This window comes from Phalangium opilio, unplaced genomic scaffold (assembly GCF_054372755.1).
Source record: "Phalangium opilio isolate 3A_F unplaced genomic scaffold, DU_Popi_V2 ptg000217l_1, whole genome shotgun sequence".
NCBI lineage: Eukaryota > Metazoa > Arthropoda > Arachnida > Opiliones > Phalangiidae > Phalangium > Phalangium opilio.
Window position 1 is genome coordinate 4,379,836 of NW_028324218.1, and position 14,361 is coordinate 4,394,196.

The 14,361-nt window shown below is 35.8% G+C and overlaps 1 protein-coding gene across 6 annotated transcripts; it reads left to right on the forward strand.

Annotated features, from left to right (window-relative positions):
* The first annotated feature begins 1,200 nt into the window (after positions 1–1,200).
* On the forward strand, positions 1,201–13,761 carry LOC149615797 (WD repeat and SOCS box-containing protein 1-like). Of its 6 annotated transcripts, none has more exons than XR_016376022.1 (10): positions 1,201–2,089; positions 3,671–3,845; positions 6,196–6,240; positions 8,000–8,223; positions 8,282–8,526; positions 8,749–8,921; positions 9,023–9,136; positions 9,689–9,799; positions 11,008–11,183; positions 12,653–12,791. XR_016376022.1 is itself a non-coding variant. In XM_089857196.1 (9 exons), the coding sequence occupies exons 1-9, from the start codon at positions 2,053–2,055 to the stop codon at positions 11,012–11,014; spliced, it is 1,131 nt and encodes a 376-aa protein (XP_089713322.1). In that variant the 5' UTR covers positions 1,201–2,052; the 3' UTR covers positions 11,015–11,574. The 6 variants fall into 6 exon arrangements, 2 of the variants coding, with proteins under 2 accessions (XP_089713322.1, XP_089713321.1); XR_016376023.1 differs by having other exon boundaries at positions 11,008–11,156; positions 12,653–12,782; XR_016376024.1 differs by having other exon boundaries at positions 11,008–11,152; positions 12,653–12,781.
* Positions 13,762–14,361: the final 600 nt, after the last annotated feature.

Below are 14,361 nucleotides of genomic sequence, written 5' to 3' on the forward strand. Positions count from 1 at the left end.
ATAATATATAGCTTTTAATTTTCAACAAAGAATTACTATAATTACATTTTGTGAATTATAGTGATTTAATGCCTCACGTTTGACTTAATTTAACCTGCAAATATCCCCATAGAAAAACCGGTTTTCGTTCGTGTAGGGTACGGAGTATAGTTTTTTTACGCGGGAAACGTCTGGCCTATCAAAATGTATTAAATTTGGCGGGAATCGTCTGGCCAATTAATATGCGTTATATTTGGCGGGAAATTCAGAATTGGTATTTGGAGTTAAAAGTTGCGTATCTCGTCAAAACATTTGAAGCGGTTGATAAATATAAACAAACATCTAAATTTTGACAAAAATAGTCACGGTTTGAGATAAAAGTGACGTGTAATTTAAGCTGGGAGTAATTTAAAACTTAATTACTACCGAAAGATTACAAATTATCTTTCTTTTTCTTATCAGGCTTAGGAGTTTGTTCCGGTAGTTGAACTAGAGTGTTTTCTGATTAGAGCTGAGGCTTATTAATAGAAGAAAAGTCTAGGCATACGGCTACAATTTTTTGCCTATGAGAACTTCTGCTTTGTGTTGAGTTAAAAGGTGAATTTCATTCGAGACTGGCATGTAATTTAACAACTAAATAAATTGAATTAATTAGGCCTATTTGCGAATGTGTCATTTCTAATATAAATTGGCGCCAATTATTTATATGGTGTCCTGTTGCGAAACAGCCCATTATATCTATTATAATTAGTTTTATTTGTCATCAGTCAACGCCTTTGTTTTGAAAGCTGGTATACGCTAATTAGATAATAACGTATAGTGTTTTATAATATATTTATAGTTGGAACTGAAATTATTATATTGATATAAAGAAAAATACACGTCAAAGCTATCAATCTGGAAACATTAGGCACAATTCCAATGTATTTGGTGGCCAGATTATAAATTTCAAGGCTGAATTAAGAGGTTAAAGTTCATATTTAAGTTAGATCGACAGTCCAACAATACAACGCCTCGGAACAAAATAGGCCTTTTTATTTTTGGCCTATATAAAAGGAAGAGGGAAAGTAATAGGAGCCAGGGCCTATCAACGGAAGTTGGATTCCGGCCAACCAATCAGGAAGCTTCCCGCCCATGTCACACCCTTTTGCGGCCCTCTAACCTCAGCTATACTTTGCGCTTACCCCCCTCTCCCCAAAATATCCCTCTTTTCAGACTAGTCAGACTCCTCAAAACTTGAAGGAGAGAGTAATGGAGTGGAAACCCCCATACCTTAAGCGTTGCCTTTGTACCCCCACCTACGGCACCATAGTCCTCCCATCATCCCCAGCGGTTAGGTAGGGTCGTGCCGGACGAAATCGTAAAGGACGCTCCCTCTATCTCAAAAATAGAAGCTAGTTCTCATTCAAATAAAATGGCGCTACGCGGCAGCACTTGGCAATCGCCTACGGAAGGGTAGGGGCGTGCGCGAGGTACACTGGGAGAGATATGGTGCCGCAGGTCGCCCATCATCATTTCCAATCCATCTGACTCCCTTATCCCTGCTCAAAATACTCCTACCAAAGCACTAAGCATAGGGGGATTTAAAAATTAAAAAAAAAAATCTATTTATTGAAGCAACGTTGTAAAAAAAATAACGTGGAGGCTCAAAACGGGGCAGGACAGCAGCTCAGTAAAACACGCAGTTCAGTGTTGGTTCCGCTCGGAAACGGAGTGAAGTGAAGTCGCGCTTTGCTGTTTTGCGGGAAAAAGTTGCGTTTTATCTTCCGATTCGCGACGGAAATACTGAAGTAATTTCTATTTAGAATCGTTTTGGAAACGTTCCGGGTTGTTAATTAAGCCTAATTAATCGCGGGTTAGGTTTGATTATAGGATTTAAAAGTCGTTTATAATCCATTTTAGTCAATTTGACCTTAGGCCTTGGCTAATTTCCGCCCGTTACGGTAATTAAACGGCGGGAAAATAGTGTTAATTACCAACAACCTCTTAATTAGACAAGAACGTGAGAGTAATTATTAATTAGTTTATTGAAGTACAAAGAAGAACGGTTTAATAAAAAGTTCGTGAAATTTAATGGCAAGTTTCAAGAATAAATCTAGAGATGAAATTGGTAAGTCTTGTTTTTTGTTGATTTATTATATTTCTTAATAAGGGGGTCCGTTGACACTTCGGGGTTTGAAACGCCCAAAAATTACTTCACTATAGAGCCCTTAAGCTAAATTGGAAGCCAGTTAGCCCTATTGCAACCTCTAGTTGATTTTTTATGAGTTTAAGCGAGCTTATTGCTTAAGGGCGCCTATGGGACTTAAGCCGCGTTTACACGAGCCACTTTGGAACCGTTTTCAACCGTTTTGGAAAGGCCTAACACTTTTTTAAAAATAATATTTGCATTTCGTTGTGAAAGATATCTCGTTTTAACAGCGTAATATTATTTTTTGTACATTCCAAAACGGTTTAAAACGGTTTCAAAGTGTCTCGTGTAAACGCGGCTTAAGTGTGGGTAGTGAATCTGTCAAATATGACCTATTTGATGCATTCCATTGATTTTTACGTAATTGAGGTTACTAGGGGTCAAATATCTGTCTAGATCACCAAAATATCGTGTCTAGTCCTAAGTAGATTAATTATAATCGATTTTCTACATCTAATTATGAATAAATCATTGCATAATTTGAATAATTAGGTGTGAAACAGCGCGCGTCACGCTTGAAATATTTAGTAAATCATCTGATTAATTGTATAAGGCTTATTTTGGAATGAAGCCAGAAACTAGTTTTATTTTTTGACTATGTCTTAAATTACTCGTGGTTAGTTGTGTAGTTTGTTTAGTCTATTGAATTTCCTTTTGAAATATGTTTCTTTTATGAGGGTTTTAACCTTTTGTGTAAATAATGATGAGGTATAGTGTAGTTGACTCACTGAGGCATTGTAGTGTACTTATGAAAGTGTTCTCCACACCTGGCCTTCGGAAGAGAGCTTACATCTTTAGACGAAATTGTTCAGGGATAGTCTAGACTACAGATATAGTGGGGGAAGGTGGTTATTTAGGTTATGGTGATAGTACAGTCTTATTGTGTAATATTATATTGTCGGGCTGTTTTAGTACGTGGGTAGCCGTTACGGTTTTATATGAAGGACTATTTGGGCTTGTATCTTTTTCTAATTTTCTTTATTACTATAGCCCTGTTTTAATTAACTACAAGTATTTAGTATTTATAGAAAGGAAATTGGTAGGGCTATAATATACTCAAAGGATTATGCTGTATCTCTTATAGAACTAGAGTTAAAAGTGTCGTGTAAATAAGCCCATTTTAATCCTATGGAGAGGAGTTAATTAACATTTTTCTTAATTACTCGGGCCCAAATTGTTATGACCCCCAAGTATTTAGCATCGTTGGAAAGCTAAGAAATAGGGCTATAAACATACTCAAAGGATTTCAATGCATCTCTTATAGAACCCTAGTTAAAAGTTGTGTAAATAATCCCATTTTAATCCCATGGAGAGGACGTTAATTAATATTTTGCTTAATTACTCGGGCCCTGATTATTGTAACCCCAATTATTTAGTATCGTTGGAAAGCTAAGAAATAGGGCTATAACATACTCAAAGGACATCCTCGTATCTCTTAAAGAACCAGAGTTATACGACTCCAAAATTATAGTCTCTAAAATCGACGTGTAATCTTTGCAGCGTCCGCAACATTGATAGCCCAATTAACCCCAATTAAGAGTGACCAACACTATCCGGTTTACGGCAGTTCTGAATCATGGCATTGTGCCTTTGCCCCCGATGAATCTTACTTCGCTTGGTCTTGTGGAAATCGCGTCGTCACTTTGGTACCCTGGAATCGTTGCAAATCAACTTTGTAAGTCTAAAACAAACCTGAATTTTAATTTTTTTATCACAGGCCTAAATAAATGCAGCACGTGTCTTTAGATTTTATTGTACTTTAAGCATAAGTTTATAAGTGATACGTTCCATCCATAAGTATGATTTGCACTATATATTACGATTCGTAATGCTACTGAGAGACTTAGAGCAGCTCGAGATAACTAGTTCGAGAAGGAGAACGAGGGGGAGCGAGTGAATTGAAGTCCTAGTACACTCGGTGGTGGTTAATTAATTTTGCAGCTAGGACCTATTCCATCTAGGCACTCCTATTTAGTCTGCATTACTAAGCCCCCTTTGACAGCAGCGCCCCCACTCACTCACCAGGCCCCTCCCTCGCTTTACCTCCTCAAATCTATGACCTACCTCACTCACTCACTTCAAAATTACAAGACTTTCAGTTTGTCATGACCAGATATTAATTAAACAAACTTATGGAAGGAACATATCTTATAAACTTATGTTAAAGATAAGGGAAACGTGATTTTATAATTGTTCACCATAACACCGAAAAAGTAATTGCTAATTTTCCTTGAAAAGTTTAAATTGGTGATTTAGCTGTAATGATTTTTATTATCATTATTATTTTAATTTCTAATTTATTTAAAAATATGCAAAATATCCCGCAGTTAAGCATTATTACTTAATGAACTTCTTATATTATTATTTGAATATTGGACCTTGAAAACTTAATAAAAAATAAATAAGTAAAGTGATAGTCGCAGATTATCAAGGCCAAACTTCGTAGCCTTAACTTTAGTGCAGTATTTTCATACTCATAAGTTCAAAAGATATGTTCCTTCCATAAGTTTGTTTAATTAATATCTGGTCGTGACAAACTGAAAGGCTTGTAATTTTGAAGTGAGTGAGTGAGTGAGGTAGGTCATAGATTCGAGGAGGTAAAGCGAGCGAGGGAGGCCTGGTGAGTGAGTGGGGCGCTGCTGTCAAAGGGGGCTTAGTAATGCAGACTAAATAGGAGTGCCTAGATGGAATAGATCCTAGCTGCAAAATTAATTAACCACCACCGAGTGTACTTAGGACTTCAATTGAATTCTCGGTCCCCCTCGTTCTCCTTCTCGAACTAGTTATCTCGAGCTGCTAAAAGTCTCTCAGTACCATTACGAATAGTATAAGTAGTGCATATCATACTTATGGAGCGAACATATCACTTATAAACATATCTTTATCACTTAATTTGTCTAGTGTCGTATCAGACTATCAGGGAAGCCTTCTATATAAAATTGATGTATTTATTTATTATTTATAGTTTTATTAATTTTTTTTTATTGAGATAAACTGAAATAAAACCAGTTCAATTTCCGGTGTATTATTATGTTATTGTAGCTATCTGACCTCCTAGATTTATAGTGGGAGTGAGTTTTCTGCGCTGTGATTGGCTAGATTTGTTACTTAGATACGGAGAGATAAAACAAACGACATAAAAACGAAATTTGAACCATATCTTATCTCTTAAACCTTAAGTTTAATTTATGGAAGGTTATGTTATGTTCAGGGTTTGTTTTGATAGTTTAATTTATTTTTTTTTATTATTTTTTTTGATTCTTAAGTATGATAATTAAATTAAGCATTGGTTAATTAATTAAAGGAATACTCTTAAGTGTCGAAATTAAATACTTAAAATAATTAAATTAGTTTCTGAGCAGTTTGGTTAATTTAGAGTTAATATTTTAATTAGTACTATAATTAAATTGAAGATTGATATTAATTAAAGGGTTACTCTTAATTGTCGAAATTATTTAAAAACTTTAAAATAATTCAAATTAGTTTCTTCGAAATTAGGTTCATATCAAGTTATTTTAATTAATATCGTGAATTAAATAATACAAATATGACATTGCCGTAATCAAGAAGCGATATCTAGTTTATTAGGGAGAAGGTGTAAATTCGCGCCACGTTTCTAGCTTTATCTCCAGTCCAAACGTAGACATGTCCGGAGTTAATCCCAGCCGTCTCTAAATTACAAGTAGCATCTCATTGGTTCTTGAAAACTCGTGCACGTCAGCGCGACGCGAATGACAAAAAAAAATTACAGTCATATTTTCCGACTGAGGACAGGAGAAATAGCCCGGGGCCTCCTCCTTTTACGTCCCCCTTGTATTTTGAAAGGGGGACTGCAGGACTATGGCGCGCGTGTATACTTAGGAGGCATCTTAAACCTTCTCCCTAATAAACTAGATATCGCTTCTTGCTGTAACCATGTCATTTAAGTGTCTTGTCGTACGTTTTGTTAGTTATTTTAACACGGCTTGACAATCCTTCAACATTTTGATTAACTTAATTTTAATTTTAATTTTGGTTGGGTTTAGATCACAATTGTTAAAAGGACTAGTGCTGCCCAAACCTGGAACACGGTAAGTTCATAATCTTTATTATTCCATAGTAGGCGTTTGTTTTATTGCATATCTGTTGTTGGAAAACTAACCTCTACTGTACTGCGAATCTGCGATAAAACACATACCTGAGTCTGTATAAACGAAACCTGAAGAGTTAGGCATAGCTAGCTAACACCACTGTCTAGACAAATACGTGTTATTGTATATCAAAATATGCCTTTGTGGGTTTTTGTATAATGTCTATATGCAAATGAGAAGGGTATTATGGCTTCCCAGTTTCCGAGGTTTTCTGGCAAATTGCCTATTCTTTTTCGAATGTGTTTATAGAACATTTTTAGGATTTTTACAACAGATAATGTGACGTGGAACTGCATAGTTTAAAACAAGATTCTAATTTATACATTACAATATATAGTTTGAGAAAATTCCACCGTTATCTTAGTTATGTTGCAACTTAAGTGCATTGTTGCCAGGTCAATGAAATTCTGGTGAAAAGTGAGCTACTGACTAGCCTTTTTAGTAACGTTAGGAATGCACACAGCTATACTAGGAATCATTATGCACCCAAATATATCCCATGGTAATTTCTATGTCGGGTTTGAGAACTTGCATGCTATCCGTCAACACCTTATAATTCTGACGTCTCTAACTGATATTTTTCATTGGTTGGGTAGCAATGCGAGGTTATATGCGCACCGTTGCAAGGTGAAACAGGCATCTAGATAGATTATAAATTCGCCATGGTAAAATTCGTCATACAGAATGATTAGTCTAGCTAGCTCCTCCCACAATAGCTGCGCCTAGATACGTTGAGTGAAAATGGATGATTGACAACACAATAATTCCTAGTAGCTGTATTTATTCCTGGTAACAAAATCGGTTGCATTACACGGCCCTGAGAAATGCAGCATATTGCGATTCTCAGGTACTGCACAAAATATTACTTTTGGAAGTATAAGGCAACACTCGAAATGTTTTGTCTTTGACCTTGGTTTATTTTTTATTTTTTATTTAAAATGCTTTTGAGAGCTTCGAGTTAATGGGTTTCTGAAAAGTACTATTTATATCCTCGCGCGTCTGTGAAGTTGAGACTAATGTGTCTCAAGGATAGGGGATGGTGGCTGGGTATATTGACGTCACTGACTACCGTATTTTTACGGAAGTTTGTTTCCATGGTAACCGAACCGCATCTTCTAGCTCCTTCTCCACCGACTCTAAAAGCTGTTGTGTTCCCTCTCTTAATATTTCATTGATTTCCAATCTGCCACACACCCCTGTTGGCAGTAAAGGTCACGGAAATTGACCTAATAACCTGATTAATTTAGGCCTAAATATGTCTACTTTATTCGTAAATATGCGCGTTATACTTCCCCTGTAGTTTGTTTTCCCCTCTGAGCATTGGTGCGAAGCCGTTAAAACATTTCTACAGGCGGTACCGTTATTTTACTTTTGCCGAAATGCGTGGGTTGAGAAGTTATGGTTTGACCATATCTGGCTGGCTGGCTGACTGTCGTGTGCGGGTTTTTTTTAGTTTATGATTTTAGACATTATAGAAATTGGGCGCAGTAGAGTCTAATTAATAGGGACGGTGTTTAGGCACAAAGATGTTAATTAGGTAGTAACTTGCAAGAATTTATTAATGATCACTATTATGTACAATATTAAATTGTTTAGACATATTTTCTAGGTTTAGGCTTGACGTTCTGTCTAAAATAAAACTTCTAATGAAGAGATTAGCTGATTTTAATTTAGTAAATAAATTAATTATTAATTTCAGAGCTAACATTGATAGCACTGATGACGAGGGTCATCAATTAACACAAAAACCAATTACAATTGATACTGGTAACTTGGTACGATCGGTTGCATTTGGGTCATCGACTGCCGAAAAATCTGATTTGTCTTCCACGGCATTCTGGACACGTTTTAGCGTCTCCAAGGGTTTAGTTTTGGCCACTGGACATAGTAACGGTCGGGTTAGAACATGGGATGTTTATACTGGTATGGGTTTCCCAGAATATTTTCGGTAATTACGTCATCTAACATCGGTACATATTAGGAAAGTTGATGTTGGAGCTTATGGACCACAGAGATGTGGTAGCTGACCTCTGTTTCGCCAATGATGGCAGTTTGCTACTTGCCTCGGCGTCGTATGATGGTTCTGTTAAGTTATGGGACCTCAACGATGACGGGAATATGGTTAAAACACTTAAAGTTAACAACAAAGTTAACAATAATCAGATCTACGCTTGCTCGTGGTCGCCTGATGCCAAGTCATTGCTCTCTGTGGGAGCTTCAAAATCTGTAAGCACATCTTTGAAATTGTCAGTCTTATTCCCGATGCGTGTGCCAAGGCTTAGTGACAAATCAGGGTTAAAATTATGGGTCGTCTGCTTAAGATTAAAATTTGGGCTATAAGCTTTGGCTCGCGCATCACGAGAGGGAAGGGTTGAAGGTCAAATTATACTACTACAAAGTCATTTGTGTTTGAACTCTTTACAATATTTGCGCGTTTCATTCATTTAGGCCTATGTGTGGGACATCGTAACGTACAAATTAAAACTGAAACTAGAAGGACATCACCACGATATTGTTTCTGGTGATTTTTCACCAGATGGCTGTTTGATAGCCACTGCCTCCTTCGATACTAGCGTCATCCTGTGGGATTCTCATTCAGGGAAAATGCTCAAAATCTTCGGGTGAGACTTAATTATTATACATAAATTGCTAACTAATTTGGGTTAATGGTGGATTCCGCTACATGGTTGTCTTTTCGGGTTTATTTTTTTTTCTTTTTTAGACATTTGCACCCGACCCCAAGTTTAATATACGCTAGTGGGGCCAATGGGGCATTTGTACGGGGCCTATCCTTCTCCAGAGATGGTGCTCATATTGCTACCGTCGCTGATGATGGGTAAATATCCTTTTTACTATCCAATCAGGGGGAATGTATTTCAAAGTCTGACCAATAGAAATGGGAGAATTTCAAGGGCGAATTTATTTAAACCAATCAATCTCAGTGTGGGGGATTTTTGACGTAGTTTTAACCTAACCAATTGGAAAGATGCTACTTCAAGGTCGGATTAAAACGACCAATAACGTAGAGCGAATTTCAAGGTCGAATTTAAACTAACCAATCTCATTATTGACGTCATTTTTAACCCAACCAATAAGAAACATGTTATTTCAAGGTTGAATTAAACTGACCAATAGAATAGGGGGAATTTTGAAGGTTGAATTTAAACCCTCCAATCAAATGGAGTTTTTAGAGGAAGAATTACTTATCGCAACCAATAGGGAAGAGGTTATTTCAAGGTTTCATTTTAAACCAACCAATCGCGTAACGAGATTGTTCCAAGGTCAAATTAAAACGAACCAATAGTTTTAGAGCGTAGTTTAAGGGCAAGCCAATAAGCTTGAAGGTTATTAGGGAACGTTAATGATTGGTTGATATCTTTTGTTAAAGGTATCTGAGATTCTGGGATATAGTTAACCATGAAGACCCTGTAGCTGTTGGAACAGTTGAGGATGCTTTATGTTGTACATATTCACCTTCGGGTCGAGTTCTAGCTGTAGGGTGAGTTCAACCTTCTATTTTTTAAAATTAAGTTCAAGGTCAAACATACAATTTTTTATTTTATTCTTAAGTTGCCGTATGTATGTAACAATAGTGATAAAAATATGAATTTTTGAAAGAATGAATCAATCGAATTTTGCTACCACACTTAACTTAAAATTCGTAGTTACGCGATTTAATTACCCCCGAAAATTAAAATTTAATTTTAAGTTCGCAGTTTAGTCATGGACAATTACTTTCCTACCGCATATGCATTAAATACCTTTAAATTTAATTAATGTAAATTATTTTTCTAATGTATGTTTAAGATAGGTTGGCTGCTCAAAATCTCTAATAATAAACTTTTAACTGTCGTAATTAATTTAATTTAATTGTAATGATAAGAAGGCTATGCACAATTGAGTCGTAGGTTAATAGGCTATTTTTATACCCTTCGTTTTTGGCCAAATTATTGGCCTAAAACTATTTTAATTGAAGATAAACTTTTTAATCGCCTATTAACTTAATTTAAATACCTTATTATGTATATTAATGTGTAAATTAACTATAATTAGATGTGCATAGCCTCTTTTTAAGCATTTTTAGCAACGCTGTTGATGTATTTCCGAAATTGCCGTTGAGCAGCCATTAGATTTTAAATTTAAAACTTAGGAACATTTTATTTAGCTGTGAGACAGACTGTACCGCCATTGTTTATTTCTGGGTCAACATCGGTCGTTGAACTTTCAACATTTATAGGTCCCTGAAAACATTGCAAGGATCCAAGTAAACATTTTTTCGTGCCAAATGTAACACGGACGATAAGATTTTGGTTACTTTTAATGCATATGCCTTAGGACTATTTTTGGTCAGTAGCCAAGGCTTAGCAATTTATTGATGAAAGTAGTTGAAATAATCATGGCAAATCCTTCATAATGTAGTAGCATTACATTTTAAAGCCTATTTAATGTTTATGATCGAATTGCGAACGAAAATAAGCCTAATTTCAATTCTTGGTTTCTACATGTGTTCTATGCCTTTAGACTAAATTATAAATCAAATTAGGCCTAATTCTCCGCCCTAAGCCTAAATATCGAACTATTTAACAGCCAAGCATTGTTTGACCTCTATAAGTAATGTTAATTATTCAATTGGCTAATTATTCTGTCTGGTAGCAAGATTTATGTGTGTGTCAAGGCGTCTTGTCTTTGATAAATTTCCCTTTGCAGTGATTAAGTCTTGGTTGGGATTTCTACGGGGGTCAAAGGTGCCTGGAGGTCGGAAAAAAACGGGCAGCATTCCAGCCAATCAGCGTTGAACCAACCCCAACGGTTAACCCAAAACGTTATTGGTTCACACTCTCACTCTGCTTCGGCAGGTTTTTTGCCATTTTCCAAACAAAAAGGTTCTTGTTCTAGAAAATTTAAGATTTTAAAGAACAAAACCTATATCTAAAATGACGATCTGGTTTAAATGTTTCGAATAGGATTAATTTTAATTAGTTTTTACAAAATTTTGAAGTAATTATTAACCAGGTAAATCGTTAGGCTTAGCGATGGATGACTTGGCATAAAATATTCAAATTAGAACTATTGAGTTTGAGTTAGGGTTAACGTTGGTGAATTAAAGTCGACGTAAATTAGGCTTAGGCTTAACGTCGATGAATTTATGTTGTCGTAAATTAGAATTAGGCTTAGATACTTATAGATGATGACTGGCCAAATTTGAGTTAGGCTTAGATACTTTTAGACGATGACTGGCCAAATTTGAGTTAGGCTTAGAAAGTTTTAGACGATGACTGGCCAAATTTGAGTTAGGCTTAGAAAGTTTTAGACGATGACTGGCCAAATTTGAGTTAGGCTTAGAAAGTTTTAGACGATGACTGGCCAAATTTGAGTTAGGCTTAGAAACTTTTAGGTGATGACTGGCCAAATTTGAGTTAGGCTTAGAAACTTTTAGGTGATGACTGGCCAAATTTGAGTTAGGCTTAGAAACTTTTAGGTGATGACTGGCCAAATTTGAGTTAGGCTTAGAAACTTTTAGGCGATGACTGGCCAAATTTGAGGTAGGCTTAGAAACTTTCAGGCGATGACTGGCCAAATTTGAGTTAGGCTTAGAAACTTTTAGGCGATGACTGGCCAAATTTGAGTTAGGCTTAGAAAGATACTTTTAGGCGATGACTGGCCAAATTTGAGTTAGGCTTAGAAAGATACTTTTAGGCGATGACTGGCCAAATTTGAGTTAGGCTTAGAAAGATACTTTTAGGCGATGACTGGCCAAATTTGAGTTAGGCTTAGAAAGATACTTTTAGGCGATGACTGGCCAAATTTGAGTTAGGCTTAGAAACTTTTAGCAGCCGATGACTGGCCAAATTTGAGTTAGGCTTAGAAACTTTTAGCAGCCGATGACTGGCCAAATTTGAATTAGGCTTAGAAACTTTTAGCAGCCGATGACTGGCCAAATTTGAGTTAGGCTTAGAAACTTAAAGGCGATGACTGGCCAAATTTGAGTTAGGCTTAGAAACTTTTAGCAGCCGATGACTGGCCAAATTTGAGTTAGGCTTAGAAACTTTTAGCAGCCGATGACTGGCCAAATTTGAGTTAGGCTTAAAAACTTTTAGCAGCCGATGACTGGCCAAATTTGAGTTAGGCTTAGCAAAATCTTTCCTGAAAAATATAAAGGTTTACCTGGTTAATAAGAAACGAAGTATAATTATACCACATTTAAATTTAATTGGCTTTTTATTTAATAGTTAAATAAATGCATGTTTTATTAATTAATTAATGAATAAATAAATCGGGACTATATAAACCATCATTATGAATATTTTAAACTGGAAGATTTTCTTCAAATATTTTTCGCTTATCATTTCAGAACTCGTACTGGAACCGTGAGTTTTTGGCAAGCCTCGATGGCTGTTAAGCCTTTGCTCTTCCTGTGTCGACTTAACATTCGTCGCCACGTAAAACACGATGATGTTGAAAAGTTGTTCATTCCAAAAAGGCTCGTTAATTACCTACTCTACGAAGAATGGGATTGACAACCTACGTCCAATTAAACAACACTTTTTTAATTAATTATTTTTAAAAGAAGTTGTTGTCCCAGGTAATAATTATTAATTAAAAAATAGAATCGGATTATTTATACAACGTTCCCGCCAAAGTTTTTTATATTTACGTTGAAACCATCCATTTTTTCGCGCCATTTTCCTAAAATGACGTCATTAATTTTGACGTTCCCAGGACATAAGCAAAGGCCTAAAAATTTCGCGCCATTTTCCTAAAATGATATTAATGACGTCATTAATTTTTGACGTTCCCAGGACGTAAGCAAAGGCCTAAAAAATTTAAACAAAGCCATTAAATAAAATTAGTATTAATTAATTATCCAATCAATCAATCAATCAATACATCTCAAAGTACAATTAATTAATTAATGTGATTATAGCTAGGCCTTTTTTAAAAATTAATAATTTAGAGCCGCCTAGCTTAAATCTTAAAACAACTAAGCCTTTGCATTATCGGGCCTTGGCTTATAAATAAAAATATCTTAATTGCAAATGCAATTGCCCAGCCAGAATTTGGTGCAAATATTTCAATAAGCGATCATAACTATTAACGCCTATCACTATATCATTAAAATATCAATTAAAAGGCGTATCATTTTTTCTAACTTATTTAATAAATAAAAAATGACAATACAGATTGTAATAAATACCTTATGGGCAATATTTTACAAAGAAAAAAAGAGAAGCCATACTTACGACGTGTTTTTAATTAAATCATTGGTTAATAGAATTTTTTTAAACTACTTTTGATTCTCAGTGCCAATATTCCTATATATATTATATTTCAACTCACGCGCAGCGAATTTGTTGAATGAACCTCATTTTTTTTGTGTTCCTGGCCCTCTCGCTCTAAGATGCAACTTAAATTGCACATTTGTATTTAATATAAGAAATAAATATTAGTTTTTGTAATAAGCTTTTAACTTCTAAGTCAGATTTCCAAATAAAACGAAAACCAAAATACTTATAAAATATATTTTCTTTAATTTACAGATCGGGATTAGGGTGTGAAACTGGTAATAGTAACGGGTTGTCCAGCTTGTTTTTTGTTTTTGTTTTAATTGGGGAGTGTAACTAGATTTATTGGTGGAACTGCCCAGCTTGTTTTCAATGGATTTTAGACACTTACGTTGTTCTCAATTTAATGTAAGTTGTTGATGTTGTGGTCGATGATGTTGTCGCCGTTAATGTTGTGGTCGATGATGTTGTCGCCGTTAATGTTGTGGTCCTTTATGTCGTGGTCGTGGATGTCGTGGCCGATGATGTCGTGGCCGATGATGTCGTGGCCGATGATGTCGTGGTCGTTGATGTCGTGGTCGTTGATGTCGTGGCCGATGTTGTCGTGGCCGATGTTGTCGTGGCCGATGTTGTCGTGGTCGATGATGTCGTGGTCGATGATGTCGTGGTCGATGATGTCGTGGTCGATGATGTCGTGGTCGTTGATGTCGTGGTTAATGATGGTTGTACATGTAGTTGTAGTAGTAGACAATGAAGAGACAATTATTTTAGCGAAAAA

Bases quoted from the DNA above. Each gene is read 5' to 3' on its own strand.
- LOC149615797 (XM_089857195.1), top strand. From the start codon at position 2,053: ATGGCAAGTTTCAAGAATAAATCTAGAGATGAAATTG. The intron at 2,090-3,670 runs GTAAGTCTTGTT...TAATCTTTGCAG, and splicing joins TAAATCTAGAGATGAAATTG to CGTCCGCAACATTGATAGCC. The intron at 3,846-6,195 runs GTAAGTCTAAAA...GGTTGGGTTTAG, and splicing joins AATCGTTGCAAATCAACTTT to ATCACAATTGTTAAAAGGAC.